At 42.0% G+C, this 24,323-nt stretch overlaps 3 protein-coding genes across 13 annotated transcripts in view; 2 read left to right on the top strand and 1 right to left on the bottom strand.

Moving 5' to 3' along the window:
• The window catches only part of LOC110489137 (rho guanine nucleotide exchange factor 9), a 94,435-nt gene extending 91,179 nt beyond the window's left edge, over positions 1-3,256 (top strand). For 7 of the 9 annotated variants that reach the window (XM_036943322.1, XM_036943319.1, XM_036943317.1 and 4 more), the window contains one exon: positions 2,370-3,256. In XM_036943322.1, coding sequence (XP_036799217.1) covers positions 2,370-2,548 — 179 coding nt within the window. In that variant the 3' untranslated portion in view covers positions 2,549-3,256. Of the gene's footprint in view, positions 1-1,189; positions 2,116-2,369 lie in introns of those variants that run through there. The other 2 variants (XM_036943320.1, XM_036943318.1) reach the window with 2 other exon arrangements.
• A 6,703-nt stretch (positions 3,257-9,959) lies between these two features.
• LOC110489136 (ankyrin repeat and SOCS box protein 12) lies at positions 9,960-20,054 on the bottom strand. Its single transcript, XM_021561730.2, has 5 exons — positions 19,929-20,054; positions 14,206-14,365; positions 13,737-13,919; positions 12,959-13,487; positions 9,960-12,236 (listed from the first exon to the last, which is right to left on the bottom strand). Exons 2-5 carry the CDS (start codon positions 14,326-14,328, stop codon positions 12,103-12,105), a joined length of 969 nt encoding a protein of 322 aa, XP_021417405.1. The 5' UTR covers positions 14,329-14,365; positions 19,929-20,054; the 3' UTR covers positions 9,960-12,102.
• Positions 20,055-21,300: 1,246 nt separating this feature from the next.
• On the top strand, positions 21,301-24,210 carry LOC110489134. Of its 3 annotated transcripts, none has more exons than XM_021561728.2 (4): positions 21,301-21,461; positions 21,799-22,163; positions 22,281-22,433; positions 23,272-24,210. In XM_021561728.2, exons 2-4 carry the CDS (start codon positions 21,801-21,803, stop codon positions 23,470-23,472), a joined length of 717 nt encoding a protein of 238 aa, XP_021417403.2. In that variant the 5' UTR covers positions 21,301-21,461; positions 21,799-21,800; the 3' UTR covers positions 23,473-24,210. The 3 variants fall into 3 exon arrangements, with proteins under 3 accessions (XP_021417403.2, XP_021417404.2, XP_021417402.2); XM_021561729.2 differs by having other exon boundaries at positions 21,301-21,656; XM_021561727.2 differs by having other exon boundaries at positions 21,301-22,163.
• The last annotated feature ends 113 nt before the right edge of the window (positions 24,211-24,323 follow it).

Below are 24,323 nucleotides of genomic sequence, written 5' to 3'. Positions count from 1 at the left end.
TGCTGTTTTTTTTTATTTATTATTGTTTGTCCATTTCATATCGGGCCCTACATAGTAGGGGCGGCAGGGTAGCCTAGTGGTTAGAGCGTTGGACTAGTAACCGGAAGGTTGCAAGTTCAAACCTCCGAGCTGACAAGGTACAAATCTGTCGTTCTGCCCCTGAACAGGCAGTTAACCCATTGTTCCCAGGCCGTCATTGAAAATAAGAATTTGTTCTTAACTGACTTGCCTGGTTAACAGTATCAACATACTATAAACTTTAGTACTATCAATATACTATAAACTTTAGTATCAAAATACTATCAGCTGTAGTGGTGTCAATATACTATAAACGTTGTATCAATATACTGTAAACTGTAGTAGTATCAATATATTATGGACCAGGAGGAAAATATGCCATGTCCCCAGCCGAACTTAAAGATCGTCAATAACTTACAGAACTCGAGACAAATGCATGCAGTAGACTAAGCCGTGGAACACATGGATTGGCCAGTGAGTGGCCAGGCCCTAGTCACACCTACAGGTTGTTTATTCTTCAAAACCCCGCCCTTTCACACCACCGCCAGCTACTGCACTCATAATTCTGGCTGTGAAAATAGTACAAATATTTTGACCTATAGCGCTACTGCCATCTCTGAGATTTACCACTGGGTTAGGCTTGTTAAAATAGAGCCCTAGATGTGTGTCAGAACTGTGTTGTTCTGTGTTTGGTTTGGTGTGTCACAGTACTGTACTGTCCTGTGTTTGTGTTACACCGTGGTTTGACAGTAACTGTGTTTGTGTTACACTGTGGTTTGACAGTAACTGTGTGTGTGTTACATCGTGGTTTGACAGTAACTGTGTGTGTGTTACATCGTGGTTTGACAGTAACTGTGTGTGTATTACATCGTGGTTTGACAGTAACTGTGTGTGTATTACATCGTGGTTTGACAGTAACTGTGTGTGTGTTACATCGTGGTTTGACAGTAACTGTGTGTGTATTACATCGTGGTTTGACAGTAACTGTGTGTGTGTTACATCGTGGTTTGACAGTAACTGTGTGTGTATTACATCGTGGTTTGACAGTAACTGTGTGTGTATTACACCGTGGTTTGACAGTAACTGTGTGTGTATTACATCGTGGTTTGACAGTAACTGTGTGTGTATTACACGGTTGGCACAAGGTGAAGTACTGCTCTTGAATTTTCAGATTCATTGTTAGATATCATCTTGAGAAAGAGGGCCTTGTTTTATGGACATGGTTTGAAAATGATAAAGGTATATCATTCATTAGAGTTTTGTTTACTGTAGAGATAATGCAACAAGATGCCATGGCAACTGATAAGAAATCTACTACTACTATAATTACCAATGGCATTAGAGCATGTTGATCTAGTATGTTCTATTTTACTCTCAAGGCTCTCCAAGATCTCCATAGAGAAACCGTGTCTATAATCAGTTTAAAAATATGAAGAAGGACACTGTGTTTTTCAAGATGCCATGGCAACTTTAAAACTTTCCATCATCAAATATTGATTATTCACAGTTTTATATTGGCTGTGGAGTAGTTGTTGTAATGCTCATAGATCGTAGTCCAGCAGCTTTCTATTCTTATCAATCTATTTTGATTGCTCTTAATTTGCGTAGTCTTAGGGTGCTATTCAATCAAACACGTAATCAGCAAAGACGGAATAACACTCTCCTTCGTCAATGGAAACGCCTGATTTCATATATGTGCTGGAAGAATGTTATTTCCCCGGGTCCTCGTGTTTACCTGATTCAAGGATTGTTTGAATAGCATCTCTAGTTCTCCCTTGTGTCATTACTAGAGCACAGATGTGTATTTTCCATCCTCAAGCATCATCATATGATCATAATATTATATGCTACAATAGTAACACAGTGCTGAACAACGTAGTGCATAGTTGTAGTTGCTTGTTTGTTGTGAAAGCATGACTAGATGTTGTGTACAATGTTCTGTTTCTGATCCAATACTGACCATGTTTCTCTGGTTATCCACTTCTCCACCCCTTTGATTCTACTCTTTGCCTCTTCCCCTACTCTGTTCCCTCCTTCCTGCCCCCTACTCTGTTCCCTCCTTCCTGCCCCCTACTCTGTTTCCTCCTTCCTGCCCCCTACTCTGTTCCCTCCTTCCTGCCCCCTACTCTGTTCCCTCCTTCCTGCCCCCTACTCTGTTCCCTCCTTCCGGCCCCCTACTCTGTTCCCTCCTTCCTGCCCCCTACTCTGTTCCCTCCTTCCTGCCCCTACTCTGCACCCTCCTTCCTGCCCCCTACTCTGCTCCCTCCTTCCTGCCCCCTACTCTGCTCCCTTCTTCCTGCCCCCTACTCTTCTTCCTCCTTCCCGCCCCCTACTCTGCACCTGCCTTCAAGGTGTGAACAGGTGCGTGTCCCCCTCCTACCCCCCTCCCCAGGATCCCCTACCCCTGGAACAGTATGACCTAGCAAAGGACTTGGCACATGCAGAGGTTTTTGAATTGAGTCAATCCAAACGAGGCCAGGCTCCTTTCTGGCACAACAATTTTACTAGATTAACACCTTTTAAGAAATAGAGAAACAGACTCTTTCCAAGGACCATCTATTTTTTTCTGAGAGACACTCAAACTAAAATATTTGGAAGATTACATCGTTGTCCTGTGAAAAATAATTGAAGACAAAAAAAAGAACTACTGGAAGAAGGACCAATGATGTTTATTTGTGAGTTTCATTGTGGAGACTGAGTGAGTGAGTTGTCACCCAGGAGACTGGAGAACTATGGATTCTAACTTCTTCACTTCATTCTAACTGTTCTTGGTTCTGAGTTCCAATGCTTCTCTCCTTCAGTAGACACTCCTGTTCCACACTGAACTGTACTGTACAGGAGTCTACTACTACATCCCTCAACCCCACCATCGCCATCTGAATGTCCTGGATTCATGGAGACAGCTTTTATTTTGTTATTTTCAGGCTCTGCCTCTTTTCCATATTTGAAGTAAGCATATTTAATGTTTCTTTACCAGAACTAGTGAGTCCACCTATCTACAGTACAGTATGATTGTGTAGATGACAGGCGTTGTGTTGATGTGTGTGTCTGTGAGGATTATGTTGTTGTGAGTGTGCACTGCAACGATGAGGCTGAAATGGCATCCTATTCCCTATATTGTTTGGTAGGTGGGGTGCCACTTTAACTGACAGGAGAGCTGTTGGCCGGTTCTAATGTTTCTCAGAAGTTCTGTCGTCAGCATCACTGACGACTGTCCCATTAAAGACTGGTCAGACCATATCTCTCTCTCTCTCATTCTCTCTCTCGTCTATCTATCTCTCTCTCTCTCTTTACCCTCTGTCTATCTCTCTCTCTCATTCTCTCTCTCGTCTATCTCTCTCTCTCTCTTTACCCTCTGTCTATCTCTCTCTCTCTCTCTCTTCTCTTTACCCTCTGTCTATCTCTCTCTTCTCTTTACCCTCTGTCTATCTCTCTCATTCTCACTCTCTCTCACTCTCTATTCACTCTGTCTATTTCTCTCTCTGTGCTTTCTGTTTTTCTCTATTCCCTTTCTTTCTCTCTCTTTACCATCTGTCTCCTCTCTATCCCCCCCTCTCTCTCCCCCCTCTCCCTCTCTCTCTCTCCCTCCCTCCCTCTCTCTTTCTCTCGTCTCAATCCCCATTCCCCTCTATATCTGTCTTATCTCTCTCTTTCCCCTCTCTCTGTCTCTCTTTTCCCTCTATCTTAGTTGTCTCTCTCTTTCTGTTCCCTCCCTTCTATCTGACTATGTTTTTGTTTAGTGAGGTTAGACATCTAATTGGATGTCTGCCATTATCCATGATATTACGGCAGGTCAGGGAAATAATCAATAGCCGTAACATCAATACAACATTTACATAATCTACTACACACCAAACACTGTTGACAGGGTATAATCATTGCGTCCATCCACAGAGGCTGAGTGTTGGGTCACAAAGGGTTTCATGTTCCTGTCTGTCTGAGTACTAAGATGTAGACCAGTAGAATGTCTGTCTGTCTCACCTGTCTGCCTGAGTACTGAGCTGTAGACAGGTAGAATGTCTGTCTGCCTGAGTACTGCGCTGTAGACAGGTAGAATGTCTGTCTGTCTGAGTACTGAGCTGTAGACAGGTAGAATGTCTGTCTGCCTGAGTACTGTGCTGTAGACAGGTATAATGTCTGTCTGTCTGAGCACTGAGCTGTAGACAGGTATAATGTATGTCTGTCTGAGTACTGAGCTGTAGACAGGTAGAATGTCTGTCTGTCTGAGTACTGAGCTGTAGACAGGTATAATGTCTGTCTGTCTGAGTACTGAGCTGTAGACAGGTATAATGTCTGTCTGTCTGAGTACTGAGCTGTAGACAGGTATAATGTCTGTCTGTCTGAGTACTGAGCTGTAGACAGGTAAAATATCTGAGTACTGAGCTGTAGACAGGTAGAATGCCTGTCTGTCTCACCTGTCTGTCTGATCGGACTAACACATATCATCTAATTCCATGACAGAAATTACAAAATGACAAAATTATATGACATATAATTTTTATTTTTTTCATTTTGTTCAGCTGTCGAATAATTGACATTCACAATGAAGCAAATAGGTTGTTTCTCGTTTTTTTAAATTCTGCATATGTTGAGGAAGCAGAGCCAACCATACAGTTGTGTGTGTTCCCTTGTTTTAGACATAAGTAAGAATACTACACTATTGGAGATGGTGTCAACCAGCGGAGGCTGCTGGGGAGGCTGCTGAGGGGAGGACGGCTCATAATAATGTCTGGAACGGCGTCAATGGAATGGTATCAAACACATCAAAGACGTGGTTTCCATGGTTTCCATGGTTTCCATGTGTTTGATACCATTCCATTGACGCCGTTCCAGACATTATTATGAGCCGTCCTCCCCTCAGCAGCCTCCACTAATATCAACTGGTGTCGGGTTTCATTTCAAGTTCTGATGTGGCTCAGTTGGTAGAGCATGGTGCATGTAATGCCAGGGTTGTGGTTTCCATTCCCTTGGTGGCCCAGTATGAAAATGTATCCACTCACGACTGAAGGTTGCTCTGTAGAAGAGCTTCTCCTAAAAGTTCAATGTTTTTTAAGGGTGAGAATGTTGTAAACTAGAGAGAACTATCCACTGAATATCTCTGTTTATAGGTCTTTGTTTTCCTGTTTCAAAGTTTGAATTTAAGTTCATCAAGTCTGTCATATTAATGATCAAATCTTCCATATTAGTTATAAAATCTGTCATATTAATGATCAACTCTGTCATATTAATGATCAACTCTGTCATATTAATGGAAGCGATGTTCATACTTAGACACAAATACAGAAACAGATTTTTTATCAGATGATACCAGTTGATGGAAATCAAATACAGTATGCCAACTTGTGCAATGTGATATATCATTGTATCTACAATACTCACGACAATGTGATATAAAACAATTATTATATAGTTTTATGTCATTTGTTTGCCTCCTCATAGGCCCTATATAAATTAATTATTGAAGAAGAAATCGTTTAGATTTTATTTGTATGGTGTGTAATTTATGTTTTTTTATTTCAGTAAAACAAATGTGATAAAAGGATGATTTGATTCCTGGTATCTCTAGAAAGTGTTCCTAGAATGATTGCTTTAGATCAGGGTGGCCAACCCTCCTCCTGGAAAGATACCCTCCACCTGGAGAGATACCCTCCTCCTGGAAAGATACCCTCCACCTGGAGAGATACACTCCTCCTGGAAAGTTACCCTCCTCCTGGAGAGATACCTTCCTCCTGGAGAGATACTTTCCTCCTGGAGAGATACTTTCCTCCTGGAGAGATTCCCTCCTCCTGGAAAGATACCCTCCACCTGGAGAGATACTTTCCTCCTGGAGAGATACTCTCCTCCTGGAAAGTTACCCTCCTCCTGGAAATTGACCCTCCTCCTGGAGAGATACCTTCCTCCTGGAAAGATACCCTCCTCCTGGAGAGATACCCTCCACCTGGAGAGATACTTTCCTCCTGGAGAGATACCCTCGTCCTGGAAAGATACCCTCCTCCTGGAGATATACCCTCCACCTGGAGAGATACCCTCCTCCTGGAGAGATACTTTCCTCCTGGAGAGATACCTTCCTCCTGGAGAGATACCTTCCTCCTGGAAAGTTACCCTCCTCCTGGAAAGTTACCCTCCTCCTGGAGAGATACTTTCCTCCTGGAGAGATACTCTCCTCCTGGAAAGTTACCCTCCTCCTGGAAATTGACCCTCCTCCTGGAGAGATACCTTCCTCCTGGAGAGATACCCTCCTCCTGGAAAGATACCTTCCTCCTTGAGAGATACCCTCCTCCTGGAAAGTTACCCTCCTCCTGGTGAGATACTCTCCTCCTGGAGAGATACCTTCCTCCTTGAGAGATACCCTCCTCCTGGAAAGTTACCCTCCTCCTGGAAAGTTACCCTCCTCCTGGAGAGATACCCTCCCGTTTGATTTTATTCCAACCCTGCACCTACACACCAGACTCTACTAACCAGCTGATCCCCAAGACCGTGATTATCTTGAATCAGGTGTGTTAGAGCAGGGCTGGAACAAAAGCCTGCAGGAGGCTATCTCTGATCTAACTGTGCCCTAACAAAATGCATCCCAAATGGCACCCTATACCATATACAGTGCAATACTTTTGACCAGTACCCATGGTCAAAAGTAGGGAATAGGGTGCCATTTGGGACACACTGTGCCCTAACAGAGATGCTATCTAACAGAGATGCTATCTAACAGAGATGCCCTAACAGAGATGCTATCTAACAGAAATGCCCTAACAGAGATGAAATCTAACAGAAATGCCCTAACAGAGATGCTATCTAACAGAGATGCTATCTAACAGAGATGCCCTGACAGTGATGCCCAAACAGAGATGCTATCTAACAGAGATGCTATCTAACAGAGATGCTATCTAACAGAGATACCCTAACAGACATGCTATCTAATAGAGATACCCTAACAGAGAGGCTATCTAACAGAGATACCCAAACAGAGATGCTATCTAACAGAGATGCTATCTAACAGAGATACCCTAACAGAGATGCTATCTAACAGAGATGCCGTAACAGAGATGCTATCTAACAGAGATACCCTAACAGAGATGCTATCTAACAGAGATGCCGTAACAGAGATGCTATCTAACAGAGATACCCTAACAGTGCCTTCCAGCGTCCCACTAGTGATTACTGGATCTATTCATGCAGCAACAATGATTCAGGCATGTATTCTCTTTCCCACTCCAGTGTAGGACTTCTCGTCTTTCTGGGCCGTCCCAAATGGCAAACCAATTCCCTATAGGTCTCTGGCCAAAAGCAGTGCACTATATAAGGAATAGGGTGCCATTTGGGATGCTCTGTGCCTGCGAGTGGGGATTCCCAGTGTTAGAGAAACCAGACAGACAGAAACATGAAGGGCAGGAGCCTGGGAGCCAAACTGAATATCACTCTAAATATCACTCAGAATATCCTTCTAAATATCTCTAAATACACCAGTCAAGCACAACAACCTCTGCTCACATATGCAGTGTGTATTCCAGGATAGGTCAGGCTGTTTCCATGTGAGCGGAGGTTGTTGTGCTTGACTGGTGCATTTACCCCCTAACAAACCCAAAAATTATTATTGTAGTACCAGAGCATCTGTTGAATATCAGGGACATTTTACTCTTTTTACCTGACGAATCCTAAGACTATCTAAAACCTACATTTTCGCCTAAAATGACATACCCAAATCTAACTGCCTGTAGCACAGGACCTGAAGCATGGATATGCATATTCTTGATACCATTTGAAAGGAAACACTTTGAAGTTTGTGGAAATGTGAAATGAATGTAGGAGACTATAACACATTGGATGTGGTAAAAGATAATACAAAGAAAAAAAACATGCTTTTTTTTCATCATATTTGAAATGCAAGAGAAAGGCCATAATGTATTATTCCAGGTTTGGTATGATTTTGATTTTGGCCACTAGATGGCAGCAGTGTATGTGCAAAGTTTTAGATTGAACCAATGAACCATTGCATTTCTGTTCAAAATGTTGTATCGAGTCTGCCCAAATGTGCCTAATTGGTTTATTGATACATTTTTAAGTTCATAACTGTCCACTCTCCTCAAAGAATAGCAAGGTATTCTTTCACTGTAAATTAGACAGTGAAGTAAGATTAACAAGAATTTAAACTTTCTGCCCATATCAGATATGTCTATGTCCTGGGAAATGTTCTTGTTACTTACAACCTCATGCTAATCACATTAGCCTGCGTTAGCTCAATCGATCCCGTAGAGGTTAAATTAAATGTAGATTAAATCAGTTAATTTAGATTTTAATACATTTTCCTATTGATCTCCTCAGTGTATTAATGAAAGATGTAGGGGGCTTGACAGAAGGACAGAATGGTGGGAGATGATTATATAGTTAGTCAGTATTTGGTTTATTTACATTACTTTTTAATTTTCCAGTTCAACTTCCACATTTTAGAGAAGCTAACTGACATAAAATGGTGAGGAAACAGACAGAACAGTCATACTACCTGTGACTAGCAGCTAGCTAGCTATATGTGCATACTGTATAAACAACAGATCATATATTATATTACAATATTAGTATTTTCCGTTGGAGACTGCCAACAGTGTTGCTTCAGTTCTAGTTTGAATCTCAAATGACAACATAATCCCCAATATAATGCACTACTTTGGACCAGAGCTCCAAGGCTCCTGTTCAAAAGTAGGGCACTGTAAAGGGAAGAAGGTGCCATTTGAGGCCCAGTTCTATCCTCAGTACCAGAGACCCAGTTCTATCCTCAGTACCAGAGACCCAGTTATATCCTCAGTACCAGAGACCCAGTTCTATCCTCAGTACCAGAGACACAGTTCTATCCTCAGTACCAGAGACCCAGTTCTATCCTCAGTACCAGAGACCCAGTTCTAGCCTCAGTACCAGAGACCCAGTTATATCCTCAGTACCAGAGACGCAGTTCTATCCTCAGTACCAGGGACCCAGTTCTATCCTCAGTACCAGAGACCCAGTTATATCCTCAGTACCAGAGACCCAGTTCTATCCTCAGTACCAGAGACACAGTTCTATCCTCAGTACCAGAGACCCAGTTCTATCCTCAGTACCAGAGACCCAGTTCTATCCTCAGTACCAGAGACACAGTTCTAGCCTCAGTACCAGATACCCAGTTCTATCCTCAGTACCAGAGACCCAGTTCTATCCTCAGTACCAGAGACACAGTTCTAGCCTCAGTACCAGATACCCAGTTCTATCCTCAGTACCAGAGACCCAGTTCTATCCTCAGTACCAGAGACCCAGTTCTATCCTCAGTACCAGAGACCCAGTTCTATCCTCAGTACCAGAGACCCAGTTTTAGCCTCGGTACCAGAGACCCAGTTCTATCCTCAGTACCAGAGACCCAGTTCTAGCCTCGGTACCAGAGACCCAGCTCTAGCCTCAGTACCAGAGACCCAGTTATATCCTCAGTACCAGAGACACAGTTCTATCCTCAGTACCAGAGACACAGTTCTAGCCTCAGTACCAGAGACCCAGTTCTAGCCTCAGTACCAGAGACCCAGTTCTAGCCTCAGTACCAGAGACCCAGTTCTATCCTCAGTACCAGAGACCCAGTTCTAGCCTCAGTACCAGAGACCCAGTTCTATCCTCAGTACCAGAGACCCAGTTCTAGCCTCAGTACCAGAGACCCAGTTCTAGCCTCAGTACCAGAGACCCAGTTCTATCCTCAGTACCAGAGACCCAGTTCTAGCCTCAGTACCAGAGACCCAGTTCTATCCTCAGTACCAGAGACCCAGTTCTAGCCTCAGTACCAGAGACCCAGTTCTATCCTCAGTACCAGGTAGATCATTATCATCATATCATGGTGTTTTATGGCATCCAGAGTTCTGCATGACACATGAGATGAACTCTTTGAAAGTTTTGTTTTCTCTTTTAACAACCAACATGTTTGTCATTATTTTACAACCTTCCACTGTTTCATTCCATGTAATGATATGATGATTTCTCTAGGCCATAATATTCTGTTTCCCTCTCTCAAGGGATTATATGTATTCATGGCAGACAACAGTAGAGAATATGAATCCACAGTCATGCCTTAGTAATATTATTATAACACTTGATTGTGGTTTGCTATCAATCAATAATTAATTGATTGGTGGTTAAGACATTAACATAACACTGGACTCTAGTTTATACTTTGATAAATCATGTGTTCATTTGATCAGTTAGTTCTCTGCCACACACTGACTATTGATAGAATATCCTACCACTCCTACAGAACAGATTCAAGGTAAATGGGTCATTTTCTATGGCATCGGCACACAACATAGGAGATTTATCTACAGTTCATGGTGTTCGCATGTATTTATGCTGAACCAATAAGAAACCTGGTAGGAGGAGCTATATGTAACCATGGTCCTGAATACATTAATGTACTCCGTCTATTCATGGCAGCAGCTCTACTCAACACAGTTATGGATTCTTTGAGGTGCATTTTGGAGAGACACACTATTTATTTTCCTTACAATATTATCACAAATATTTATGAAATGTAATATGGTGTATTATGTTGATATTAATGTTGTTGTTTTAGTCATTGACAGTATAAGCCCTTGATTCTGTTGTTGGCCGGGTGAGTCTATATTTAGGGCTGAAAGGAAGGAGAAATCTGTAGCAGCCATTATACATATGATGCACTGGTTTCGTCCCAAATGACATCCTATTCCCTATATAGTCCCCATGGGCCCTCGTCAAATGTAGTGCACTAAACAGGGAATAGGGTACCATTTGGGACGTACACACAGTCATCATTACAAATCCTTGTTGCTTTTCTCTAGTTGGTTATACAGTAGTATGTGGTTTCAGAACAATCAGGGTACTAATGTATGGACACTGAAACAGGTAACAAGACAAGTAACAAGTTTAGTTGGAGCTACTAGGCTATTCACTGTACATTCACATTGCCATCTAGAATGGGGAGGGGGGTGGGGTGGACTCTGGTATGACTTCTATTTTATCTGTCAGTCTGAAATGTCATCACCATGTTTGTACAGTACAAATAGCAGGAACATATATTTTCTCTCTGGCCTTCCATTAGGTTTGTTTTGATTTGTTGTAGAAATGGAAAAAAACAACCCTGAAACTGTGAATGGGGATCGTCGAGAAGTCTATGTATATGTTTTGATGTAATCAAAGAGCACTGGGAATTATTACGTTGTATTTCTCTGTAAAAACTGAACCACATTGATATAACTGTACTTCTGTTGAAATTAAAACCTCTATATACTGAACTGTGTTCTAAGGTCAATGTGGACGTTCGACAGGATATCCTTATCCTGTAATGTGATGTAATATCCTGTCTGTGTACTAATCCTTCTGTTCAAATAAGGCAATGTCTTGTTTCCCTGTTTGTTTGCTGCTCCAGTGACTGACTGGGTTTGAACCTGGTTTGATGCACTACACCATACTGTGTCGCTGAGCTATCAGCAAGGACACTCCTAATGCCAGCAAGATTCCACAAATGACATTGTTTTTAGCTTGACTAAAGATGACTTGCCAACTGTGAGAAGTGATTTCATAGACGGAGAATACATCTACAGGGGTAGTGTGACACCTAGTGGTTACTCGTAGTTTTACACTTACTAAAGGTAAGCTCTGTGCACTTATATAACAGTCCAAGAAGAGAGGGCATTGTCTTCACCATAGTTTCAGCATTCTTCAACCAATTTCCAATGATTACATTTACCAAACATTTGCTGAATTCAATCACAGAGAATAAGTTAAATAAACATGTTTAATTCAACCTCTACAGCTATTCAAAGGCAAACTTGGTATAATTATTATTCACACCTACAATAGAAACCGAGCAAACTGGACTTTGCAGCCCATCATGATGCACTCAGTAGAGACAGAAGAGGATGGTATGAAATTGTTGCACTTTTTTTGAAAGTTTTGCAGAAAACATCCTCCATATTGTTTCACCTAACATGTGTTTTCAGAACAGTGGAGATGAAGCAGCGGAATCCACTGTAGACTATTGAGACACAGCCATATAGCGTATCCATTTGTGACATCATCTTCATGCAGAGTTCAGAGGTCAGGAGATAGAGGTCATGTGAGATGTTTCAGGTAGTTCCTCAGTATCCGGGGAATGTCCAAGCGGTCTATGGACGTCATTTTATTAACCACGGGGAGGTAGCTCCGTATCGCGAGCCGTGTCAGTGACATCAGAGTATTGGGACAAACTGGAAACAAAACACAGGGGATGTTCTAGTTAATTCAGTGGAGGTTCTAGTTAATTCAATGGAGGTTCTAGTTAATTCAGGGGATGTTCTAGTTAATTCAATGGAGGTTCTAGTTAATTCAATGGAGGTTCTAGTTAATTCAGGGGAGGTTCTAGTTAATTCAATGGAGGTTCTAGTTAATTCAGGGGAGGTTCTAGTTAATTCAATGGAGGTTCTAGTTAATTCAATGGATTCAATGGAGGTTCTAGTTAATTCAGTGGAGGTTCTAGTTAATTCAGGGGAGGTTCTAGTTAATTCAATGGAGGTTCTAGTTAATTCAGTGGAGGTTCTAGTTAATTCAGGGGAGGTTCTAGTTAATTCAATGGAGGTTCTAGTTAATTCAGGGGAGGTTCTAGTTAATTCAGGGGAGGTTCTAGTTAATTCAATGGAGGTTCTAGTTAATTCAGGGGAGGTTCTAGTTAATTCAGGGGAGGTTCTAGTTAATTCAGGGGAGGTTCTAGTTAATTCAGGGGAGGTTCTAGTTAATTCAGGGGAGGTTCTAGTTAATTTAATGAAATATGAGAATGTCTCCAATGTTCTCATCATTAACAACCATCAATCAATTAGAGTTACAAAACAGACTGAATATGTGACAGTCAAATATGTAACAAATGTAACGAATGTATAATAATTCTTTAACAAATATGATACAAAAGTAAAACAAGTGTGTGTGATGTTCTCACCTCTCTCCTTGAGCAGCAGAGCCACCGCCTCGTTCTGCTTGGTGGTCTTGTCAATAATCAGCGTGGGCAGATACACGTCTGCCCCAAAGTCTATGAGCAGCTGTATGTATTCCACTCCACAGCCATACCTGAGACACATCTCCAGCACCGTCTTGGGCTGCTTGATCCTGGCCAGCATCTTCTCTGACTTACAGTTATAGTTAGGATTAGCCCCGTGGAGCAGCAGCAGCTTAAAACAGTCCAGGTGTCCATATACAGCGGATATGTACAGGGGTCCCCTGCAGGCTGTGGCGTTGGAGGCCCACTCAGGGACTTTGGGCCAGACGTCGACCTCGGCTCCGAACTGAAGCAGCTCCCTGAGGACCTCCACGTCTCCCTCGCGGGCGGCGGTCAGCACCGGGGAACAGTTGTTGTACGGGCTGCCGTTGGGGTCGGCTCCAGCCTTTAGTAAGACCACAACACAGTCCAGGTGTTTACCACTGACCGCTGTAAACAGAGGGGTCTGGGCCTTCACATCTAGACTGTCCACCTGCAAAACAAATCAATCACCAAACAATAATTAATCAATAGGTTAAATCACATTTATTTCTGAAGCCATTTTTACATCAGCAGCTGTCACAACATGCTTATACAGTAACATGGAGTAAATGACTGTTGTTTGAATCAACCTTAACTCTAAAAGTGCAGATTAAATTAAACCAGGATTTTTTAGTCCATGTCAGGAGTAGGCGTCTGGGTACGAGAAGCAGGTCCAAAGTACTCTATCGGTATATCTCACCTCCGCTCCGTGCTCCAGCAGGAGCTCCAGACACCTCAGGTGTCCGTGTGCTGCGGCAGTCCGTAGAGGGGTAACAGGGATCCCCCAGCCGCTTCTGCTGTTGATAGACTTTCTGTAGCTCTCCTGGGACAACAGCTCAGCTAACACCTCCACGTCATCACTGCTCACTGCCTGGTTCAGAGCCTGGGGAACAGAGCAGTATTATACCTCCACTTATACCTCCACCATACACACAGTGTTATTGGGCTGCACTGCTGGGTGGTATTCACTACACTCAAAACAAAAAAAACTGAAGCAGGGAGGTACTATCTGAACTTGTTCAATAAAATAAGCTTGTCATTTGTAAATTATGTCCTTATGAATACGACTCTGGTTAGGTCACACCCATGTAGACCTGGAAGTCACCCTCTGATGCTGTCTCAGTGATAGGTTGCTAAGTTACAAAGCACTGCAAGCTCATTGGCTGTACCTGGCCATGCTCATTGTCCTCCTCATCCTCTTCCTTGGGCTGAAGCAGAGAGAAGATCTTGGAGACGTCCATTAGACTCATCTTGAGAGGGTTGGTGGCTGTGTTGATACTGTCTAGGACCATACTGTTACTATAGCTGTAACAGTTACAACTCCCCCATCTGAGGAGAGAGAGAGAGGAGAGAGGAGAGAGAGAAGGGGGGATACAATTCAGTTAATGAATAACCTTTATAGATTCTCTGAGAAAAAATTGGAATCAGACAAAGACAGGGAGAATACAAACACACAGGCATAGCTAAACTGTTTGGGTTTGTACCAACCAGGACTCATCTGTGCTTCAGGACAGTAATAGATATAGACAGGGAATAAATAGAGACAGGGAATAGATAGAGACAGGGAATATATGGAGACAGGAATAGATAATAGAAAGGAATAGATAAACAGTGAATAGATATAGATAGGAATAGACAGAGACCAGAATGGATAGAGACAAGGAATAGATAGAGTCAGGGAATAGATAGAGTCAGGGATTAGATAAAAGACAGGAATAGATAGAGACAGGGAATAGATAGAGTCAGGGAATATATAGAGACAGGGATTAGATAAAAGACAGGAATAGATAGAGACAGGGATAGATAGAGACGGAAATAAATAGAGGCAGGGAATAGATAGAGACAGGGAATAGATAGAGACAGGGATTAGATAAAAGACAGGAATAGATAGAGACAGGGAATATATAGAGACAGGGATTAGATAAAAGACAGGAATAGATAGAGACAGGGAATAGATAGAGACAGGGATTAGATAGAGACAGGGATTAGATAGAGACAGGGAATAGATAGAGACAGGGAATAGATAGAGACAGGGATTAGATAGAGACAGGGAATAGATAGAGACAGGGATAGATAGAGACAGGAAATAGATAGAGGCAGGGAATAGATAGAGACAGGGAATAGATAGAGACAGGGAATAGATAGAGACAGGGAATAGATAGAGACAGGGAATAGATAGAGACAGGGATAGATAGAGACAGGGAATAGATAGAGACAGGGAATAGATAGAGACAGGGATAGATAGAGACAGGGAATAGATAGAGACAGGGAATAGATAGAGACAGGGAATAGATAGAGGCAGGGAATAGATAGAGACAGGGAATAGATAGAGACAGGGAATAGATAGAGACAGGGAATAGATAGAGACAGGGAATAGATAGAGACAGGGAATAGATAGAGACAGGGATAGATAGAGACAGGAAATAGATAGAGACAGGGAATAGATAGAGGCAGGGAATAGATAGAGACAGGGAATAGATAGAGACAGGGATAGATAGAGACAGGAAATAGATAGAGGCAGGGAATAGATAGAGACAGGGAATAGATAGAGACAGGGATAGATAGAGACAGGGAATATATAATAGAAAGTAATAGATAGAGACAGGGAATAGATAGAGACAGGGAATAGATAGAGACAGGGATTAGATAGAGACAGGGATTAGATAAAAGACAGGAATAGATAGAGACAGGGAATAGATAGAGACAGGGAATAGATAGAGACAGGAATAGATAGAGACAGGGAATAGATAGAGACAGGGAATAGATAGAGACAGGGAATAGATAGAGACAGGAATAGATAGAGACAGGGAATAGATAGAGACAGGAATAGATAGAGACAGGGAATAGATAGAGACAGGGAATAGATAAAAGACAGGAATAGATAGAGACAGGGAATAGATAGAGACAGGGAATAGATAGAGACAGGAATAGATAGAGACAGGGAATAGATAGAGACAGGGAATAGATAGAGACAGGGAATAGATAGAGACAGGAATAGATAGAGACAGGGAATAGATAGAGACAGGAATAGATAGAGACAGGGAATAGATAGAGACAGGGAATAGATAGAGACAGGGAATAGATAGAGACAGGAATAGATAGAGACAGGGAATAGATAGAGACAGGAATAGATAGAGACAGGGAATAGATAGAGACAGGAATAGATAAAGACAGGGAATAGATAGAGACAGGAATAGATAGAGACAGGGAATAGATAGAGACAGGGAATAGATAGAGACAGGGAATAGATAGAGACAGGGATTAGATAAAAGACAGGAATAGATAGAGACAGGGAATAGATAGAGACAGGGATTAGATAAAAGACAGGAATAGATAGAGACAGGGAATAGATAGAGACAGGGATTAGATAAAAGACAGGAATAGATAGAGACAGGGAATAGATAGAGACAGGGAATAGATAGAGACAGGAATAGATAGAGACAGGGAATAGATAGAGACAGGGATTAGATAATAGACAGGGAATAGATAGAGACAGGGATTAGATAAAAGACAGGAATAGATAGAGACAGGGAATAGATAGAGACAGGGATTAGATAAAAGACAGGAATAGATAGAGACAGGGAATAGATAGAGACAGGGAATAGATAGAGACAGGAATAGATAGAGACAGGGATTAGATAAAAGACAGGAATAGATAGAGACAGGGAATAGATAGAGACAGGGATTAGATAAAAGACAGGAATAGATAGAGACAGGGAATATATAGAGACAGGGATTAGATAAAAGACAGGAATAGATAGAGACAGGGAATAGATAGAGACAGGGAGTAGATAGAGACAGAGAATATATAGAGACAGGGAATAGATAGAGACAGGGAATAGATAGAGACAGGGAATAGATAGAGACAGGGATTAGATAAAAGACAGGAATAGATAGAGACAGGGAATAGATAGAGACAGGGAATAGATAGAGACAGGGAATAGATAGAGACAGGGAATAGATAGAGACAGGGAATAGATAGAGACAGGGATAGATAGAGACAGGGAATATATAATAGAAAGTAATAGATAGAGACAGGGAATAGATAGAGACAGGGATTAGATAAAAGACAGGAATAGATAGAGACAGGGAATAGATAGAGACAGGGATTAGATAAAAGACAGGAATAGATAGAGACAGGGAATAGATAGAGACAGGGAATAGATAGAGACAGGGAATAGATAGAGACAGGGAATAGATAGAGACAGGAATAGATAGAGACAGGGAATAGATAGAGACAGGAATAGATAGAGACAGGGAATAGATAGAGACAGGGAATAGATAAAAGACAGGAATAGATAGAGACAGGGAATAGATAGAGACAGGGAATAGATAGAGACAGGAATAGATAGAGACAGGGAATAGATAGAGACAGGGAATAGATAGAGACAGGGAATAGATAGAGACAGGAATAGATAGAGACAGGGAATAGATAGAGACATGAATAGATAGAGACAGGGAATAGATAGAGACAGGGAATAGATAGAGACAGGGAATAGATAGAGACAGGAATAGATAGAGACAGGGAATAGATAGAGACAGGAATAGATAGAGACAGGGAATAGATAGAGACAGGAATAGATAGAGACAGGGAATAGATAGAGACAGGAATAGATAGAGACAGGGAATAGATAGAGACAGGGAATAGATAGAGACAGGGAATAGATAGAGACAGGGATTAGATAAAAGACAGGAATAGATAGAGACAGGGAATAGATAGAGACAGGGATTAGATAAAAGACAGGAATAGATAGAGACAGGGAATAGATAGAGACAGGGATTAGATAAAAGACAGGAATAGATAGAGACAGGGAATAGATAGAGACAGGGAATAGATAGAGACAGGAATAGATAGAGACAGGAATAGATAGAGACAGGGATTAGATAATAGACAGGGAATAGATAGAGACAGGGATTAGATAAAAGACAGGAATAGATAGAGACAGGGAATAGATAGAGACAGGGATTAGATAAAAGACAGGAATAGATAGAGACAGGGAATAGATAGAGACAGGGAATAGATAGAGACAGGAATAGATAGAGACAGGGATTAGATAAAAGACAGGAATAGATAGAGACAGGGAATAGATAGAGACAGGGATTAGATAAAAGACAGGAATAGATAGAGACAGGGAATAGATAGAGACAGGGATTAGATAAAAGACAGGAATAGATAGAGACAGGGAATAGATAGAGACAGGGATTAGATAAAAGACAGGAATAGATAGAGACAGGGAATAGATAGAGACAGGGATTAGATAAAAGACAGGAATAGATAGAGACAGGGAATAGATAGAGACAGGGATTAGATAAAAGACAGGAATAGATAGAGACAGGGAATAGATAGAGACAGGGATTAGATAAAAGACAGGAATAGATAGAGACAGGGAATAGATAGAGACAGGGATTAGATAAAAGACAGGAATAGATAGAGACAGGGAATAGATAGAGACAGGGATTAGATAAAAGACAGGAATAGATAGAGACAGGGAATAGATAGAGACAGGGATTAGATAAAAGACAGGAATAGATAGAGACAGGGAATAGATAGAGACAGGGATTAGATAAAAGACAGGAATAGATAGAGACAGGGAATAGATAGAGACAGGGATTAGATAAAAGACAGGAATAGATAGAGACAGGGAATAGATAGAGACAGGGATTAGATAAAAGACAGGAATAGATAGAGACAGGGAATAGATAGAGACAGGGAATAGATAGAGACAGGAATAGATAGAGACAGGGAATAGATAGAGACAGGGATTAGATAATAGACAGGGAATAGATAGAGACAGGGATTAGATAAAAGACAGGAATAGATAGAGACAGGGAATAGATAGAGACAGGGATTAGATAAAAGACAGGAATAGATAGAGACAGGGAATAGATAGAGACAGGGAATAGATAGAGACAGGAATAGATAGAGACAGGGAATAGATAGAGACAGGGAATAGATAGAGACAGGGAATAGATAGAGACAGGGAATAGATAGAGACAGGGAATAGATAGAGACAGGAATAGATAGAGACAGGGAATAGATAGAGACAGGGAATAGATAGAGACAGGGAATAGATAGAGACAGGGAATAGATAGAGACAGGGAATAGATAGAGACAGGGATAGATAGAGACAGGGAATAGATAGAGACAGGGAATAGATAGAGACAGGGAATAGATAGAGACAGGGATTAGATAAAAGACAGGAATAGATAGAGACAGGGAATAGATAGAGACAGGGAATAGATAGAGACAGGGAATAGATAGAGACAGGGAATAGATAGAGACAGGGATAGATAGAGACAGGGAATAGATAGAGACAGGGAATATATAATAGACAGGGAATAGATAGAGACAGGGAATAGATAGAGACAGGGATAGATAGAGACAGGGAATAGATAGAGACAATAATAGATAGAGACAGGGAATAGATAGAGACAGGAATAGATAGAGACAGAAATAGATAAGCCACTTAAGTGCTGGGAATGTTTGTGTTACATGCATCTCTCACACACACTACATAGAGACCAGTTCACAGAATAATATATACAATTCAGTTAATTTACTATCAGACATCTGTAAATGTGTTATTGGAAGCCAAGTAGGATGAGCACTTCTTGGAATAGACATTACTATGCAAGAGTTAAATTAGTAAAATCCACATCCTCACCATATGGGTTTGCACAACTTTGCAGAGAGGGCATAATGGGAATTGGAAAGTAAATATTTGTAAGTATGATCATGGAAAATACGAACAAAAAGCAACAGATTTGGGGATTGTTAAAAACTTCCAACCCAGACAGAATCCCATTGCCCATTTAACTCCTGCTATAGCTACCATGATCCAAAGACCCAGAGCCACACAGCAAATGGTGGTTAACAATGCTTTCCACTTACCTCACCTACAGGGTCACCAACCAGGGATTTTTCTGCCAACAATGTTAATCGGGACGTTGGTAGTAAACACTTACCACTCTCTTATAACTCCATGGTCCGTTGGTCACGTGGAGGAAGAGGAGACTCCAAGAGGAATGTGTTGCTGTATCCACACAGGGACTGGGGTCTGAGAGCTGTGTGTGTGTGTGTGTGTGTGTGTGTGTGTGTGTGTGTGTGTGTGTGTGTGTGTGTGTGTGCGTGTGCGTGTGCGTGTGTGCGCGCACGGGTGTGCATATGTGTTGCTGTCTAACACAGCAGAGCAGAGAGGGGGTCTGGCTGGCTGGGTGCTGTTTGGGGGCTATTTTTAGTCCCACAGATGGACCTATCTAAACTTCCATTCTTGGAGAACTGTGGGGGGTTATAATTAGATGGGTGATAGACTAGTGACACTGATACTCAGGCTGTGAGTTTGGTTGGTGGGTAGGGGCCTTGGTACTGCCTGGTGTTTCACTGTGTCCTGAGTAAAGATCACATGATAAGGCAGCACTTCTAGTTCTGATGGTCAGTGGTAGAAATACACAACTAGACTACTCTACCAGCAAACATGTCATTCAATGATGTGTGATCTGAAATCAGATAGGTTTACTTCAGTCCCTTTTCATTTTAGCTTGCCATAATCACCAAAAGTAACTTTAACCCTTTAGGTTTCATTTTTTTTTAAAGAGTGTAAGTGTGTAGTGAAATCCTTTAAGATCAATTATTTGTGCTGTATTGTGTCTACGTGTAACAGGCCTGTCATCACCTCCATTTCTTTAGTTTGCACTGTGACTGGCAACCATCTTATAGTCTGTGCGCAGCTGTCTGACTGTCAGAGAGGCTGTTGTAGACTATCAGCTGTTCACACAGCCCTGCCCTGCCCTGCCTGCAGAACCATGATCAAGAAGACCTCTGCATTTGTAGAAGTATGGTGGTCACGGTCATCTTACATTCCTTTCCAAGATTATCTACACATTCCAGGCATTTTGGGAAGTGAAGTCTGTTTCCGCCTCTCAAAAACACAGGGAAGGGAAATTATTTGATGTAACAATTGTTTGCTTATAGCTTAGATTACGTTGTCCTTACAACTAAACTGAAAATGTAGCCAATTTCTGAAAGTAGGCCTGCTTTTGTAGTTTAATTATGCCTGCCTATAACATACGTTTCTACAATAAAATGTATGCAGGTAATAAAGTATACTATGATATAATATCATAAAGCATCATGATTTACATAAAATGTTGTCACATAAAAATATATAAGCAGGCAGATAACAAGGTTAGCCAAAAGTATTTCTAAATATGAACTAGTTCTTTTTCGGACCCTCTTCATCTACCCCTCTCCAGTACGCTAGGTGGCGGTAAATACTCATTGTTAGCAGCACTGCGCTCGCAAGAAGAAAATATTTGCTCTGTTGTAGTTTTGGTTGTGTAACTAGCTATCTAACGCGTTTTACATTTTATATAATAGCCAGCTAATTCATCACAACGTTTGGGGATACATAATTTCGCCAACAAGGTTAGGTTTTTAATGTTACGTGTACGTTGTATGAGGCTAGACGTTATGGTCTGCTGGCAGCGGTAAAGCTAGCTAGTTTAGGTAGCATCAATCCAACTTTCGTCAACTCCTCTCGTTACGTGATTCAGTTGTCCGTCAGTTGATCAGAAAATCACGAAAATAATATCACATAGTGGCCACGGTGTTTGATATTAGGTCGGTTTGTTCAACCTTTGAAAGTCGAAGTTACGTTGGCAACATCATAAACAAATGCGTCGCCATGTTGGCGGAAGTTGTGTTCCCTAGATATTGAAGTGGCATTTCTGGCGTCGTGAAAATAGCTTTGTCTTGTCCCTAGGTATGGAGGAGAACGAGGCACTGGAGATCTACTGCAGGAGAATGATAACACAGGTCAACAATCAACTAAACCCAGAAACTGCAGGGGAGAGGGGGTGGAGAGAGAGGCAGGAGGAGAGGGGGGAAGAGGGGGAGAGAACAGCTCTCCGGGGGAGGGGGAGGAAGGGGTTGCAGAGTGAGATGTGGAGGAGGATGATCATACAAATACACAGAAAACAGAACACAGAAACTACAGCAGCGAGTGAGAGGCAGAAGGAAAAGACTGTGAGGAGACAGAGGGAGTGTGAGGACCTTGCAGGAGAGCCTGTCCCTATACAGCTAATTTCTGCTCTGAAGATGAAGACTTTCACAGAGGAGATGAGACGGGTAAGACAGACACTTTATCTGGGCATAGTAACTGTCTATCAGTTCTGGTGGGTCTACCCTGGTTTAGTCTCATTGTATCTCAGCCGTATCTCTCTATGTTTGTGTGTGAATTAACAGGCCATGGACACGGAGCTGCATGACCCATCAGTGTGTGGAGTGTGTGTGCAGCAGCAGGCAGCGTTGTCCCTAAACACCTTCATCAGGAGGAAGACTACTCAACTAGACAATAACATACTGGAGGATAAACTACACACACACCTCTGTAACAGGGTACAACACACATTCACACCTCTGCAACAGGGTACAACACACACACACCTCTGCAACAGGGTACAATACACACATACCTCTGCAACAGGGCACAACACACATTCACACCTCTGCAACAGGGTACAACACACACACACCTCTGCAACAGGGCACAACACACACACACCTCTGCAACAGGGCACAACACACACACACCTCTGCAACAGGGTACAACACACCTCTCTACAACAGGGTACAACACACCTCTACAACAGGGTACAACACACCTCTACAACAGGTTACAACACACCTCTACAACAGGGTACAACACACCTCTACAACAGGGTACAACGCACCTCTACAACAGGGTACAACACACCTCTACAACAGGTTACAACACACCTCTACAACAGGGTACAACACACCTCTACAACAGGGTATAACACACCTCTACAACAGGGTACAACATAACACACCTCTACAACAGGGTACAACATAACACACCTCTACAACAGGGTACAACATAACACACCTCTACAACAGGGTACAACACAACACACCTCTACAACAGGGTACAACACAACACTCCTCTACAACAGGGTACAGTACAACACACCTCTACAACAGGGTACAACACACCTCTACAACAGGGTACAACACAGGAAGACGGACTGCACATAGAGTACAGGATATTAAATTGTGGTGTTCCTTTCTGCTTCTGTCTTGTCAATACATTCCCTGCTCTGGTCTGTTATCATTTTAGGTTTCTGTGCCAAAATGGCTGTCTAAACTACCAACTGTCCCAGAAAAAAATATGGTGTGTAGTGGGTGAAGTAACCTGTGTTCTCATGTGTTGTAGGATGCTGTGTGTCTGTTGGGAGAGTTGCTAAGGGGCCTCCCCAAGCCCTCTGACGCCCCCAGCGGGATTTGGGAACAACTGCAGGCCAGAGGAAGACAGCAACTTGGGGTTACCTTGGAGACAGAACAGGAATCTGGATGTACCCAGACAAGAGAACGTCAATCTGGGGTTACCCTGAAGACAGTACAAGAACTGAGCTAAGTGCACCCTCATGCCGGCCATGTGACTGAGCATAGCCGAAATGGCACCCTTTTCCCTATGTAGTGAACTAGTTTTGCGTGGAGACAGCCCTACGTGGAAGTGGAATGCAGCCTGTGATTTTCACTGAGTGTCATTGATCATGTGTATTATAATGAGATTCATCTTATAAAAGAAAATACAATTCCAACTGCAGTACAAAATACATTTTATTTCTGTATTCTTGTATTCAAGTTTCACATACAACACTGTTAAAAGCAAATAAGCATCGTGGTTTTCTCAGTCCTTGACCGTCCATTATGCCTTCAGTAAACATTAGAACAACTTCCTGGGTTATACAGTCCAATATCACAAACAGTTACAACACAGTCATTATAGTTCAGCCATGGAGAGTGTTCATGCAATGTAAACATGTTAAGTACAGAGTAACAAGTAAATGCAGTACGTTTCACATTTCTAATGTTAGAGCCAATAGCAACATTAGCTGAAGAACGCTCAACTCCGTTCGCTTATATCGAGGCAGAGTTGAGTTTTGATAACTGGTTGCATGATATGCGAGCAACAACATTGAGTCACCATCAGTTGATACTTGTTAAAAAGTCCATTCTGAAAACGCCAACCTGTCCCTATGTTTGTCCTGTACACCCTGTACATCCTGTACACCCTGTACATCCTGTACATCCGCGGTCCTTCCATAGGGTGCCGAATTCATACTTTGAATAAAAACTTTTAGCGAATACAGACCTCGACTTTTTCCTAATTTATGTTGCTTGTAAACTCGCTGTTTATTATCTATGCATAGTCACTTTACCCCTACCTACATGTTCAAATTAGCTCAACTAACCTGTACCCCA

This window comes from Oncorhynchus mykiss, chromosome 14 (assembly GCF_013265735.2).
Source record: "Oncorhynchus mykiss isolate Arlee chromosome 14, USDA_OmykA_1.1, whole genome shotgun sequence".
NCBI classification, from domain to species: Eukaryota; Metazoa; Chordata; class Actinopteri; order Salmoniformes; family Salmonidae; genus Oncorhynchus; species Oncorhynchus mykiss.
This window is presented reverse-complemented; position numbering and strand designations above follow the sequence as displayed.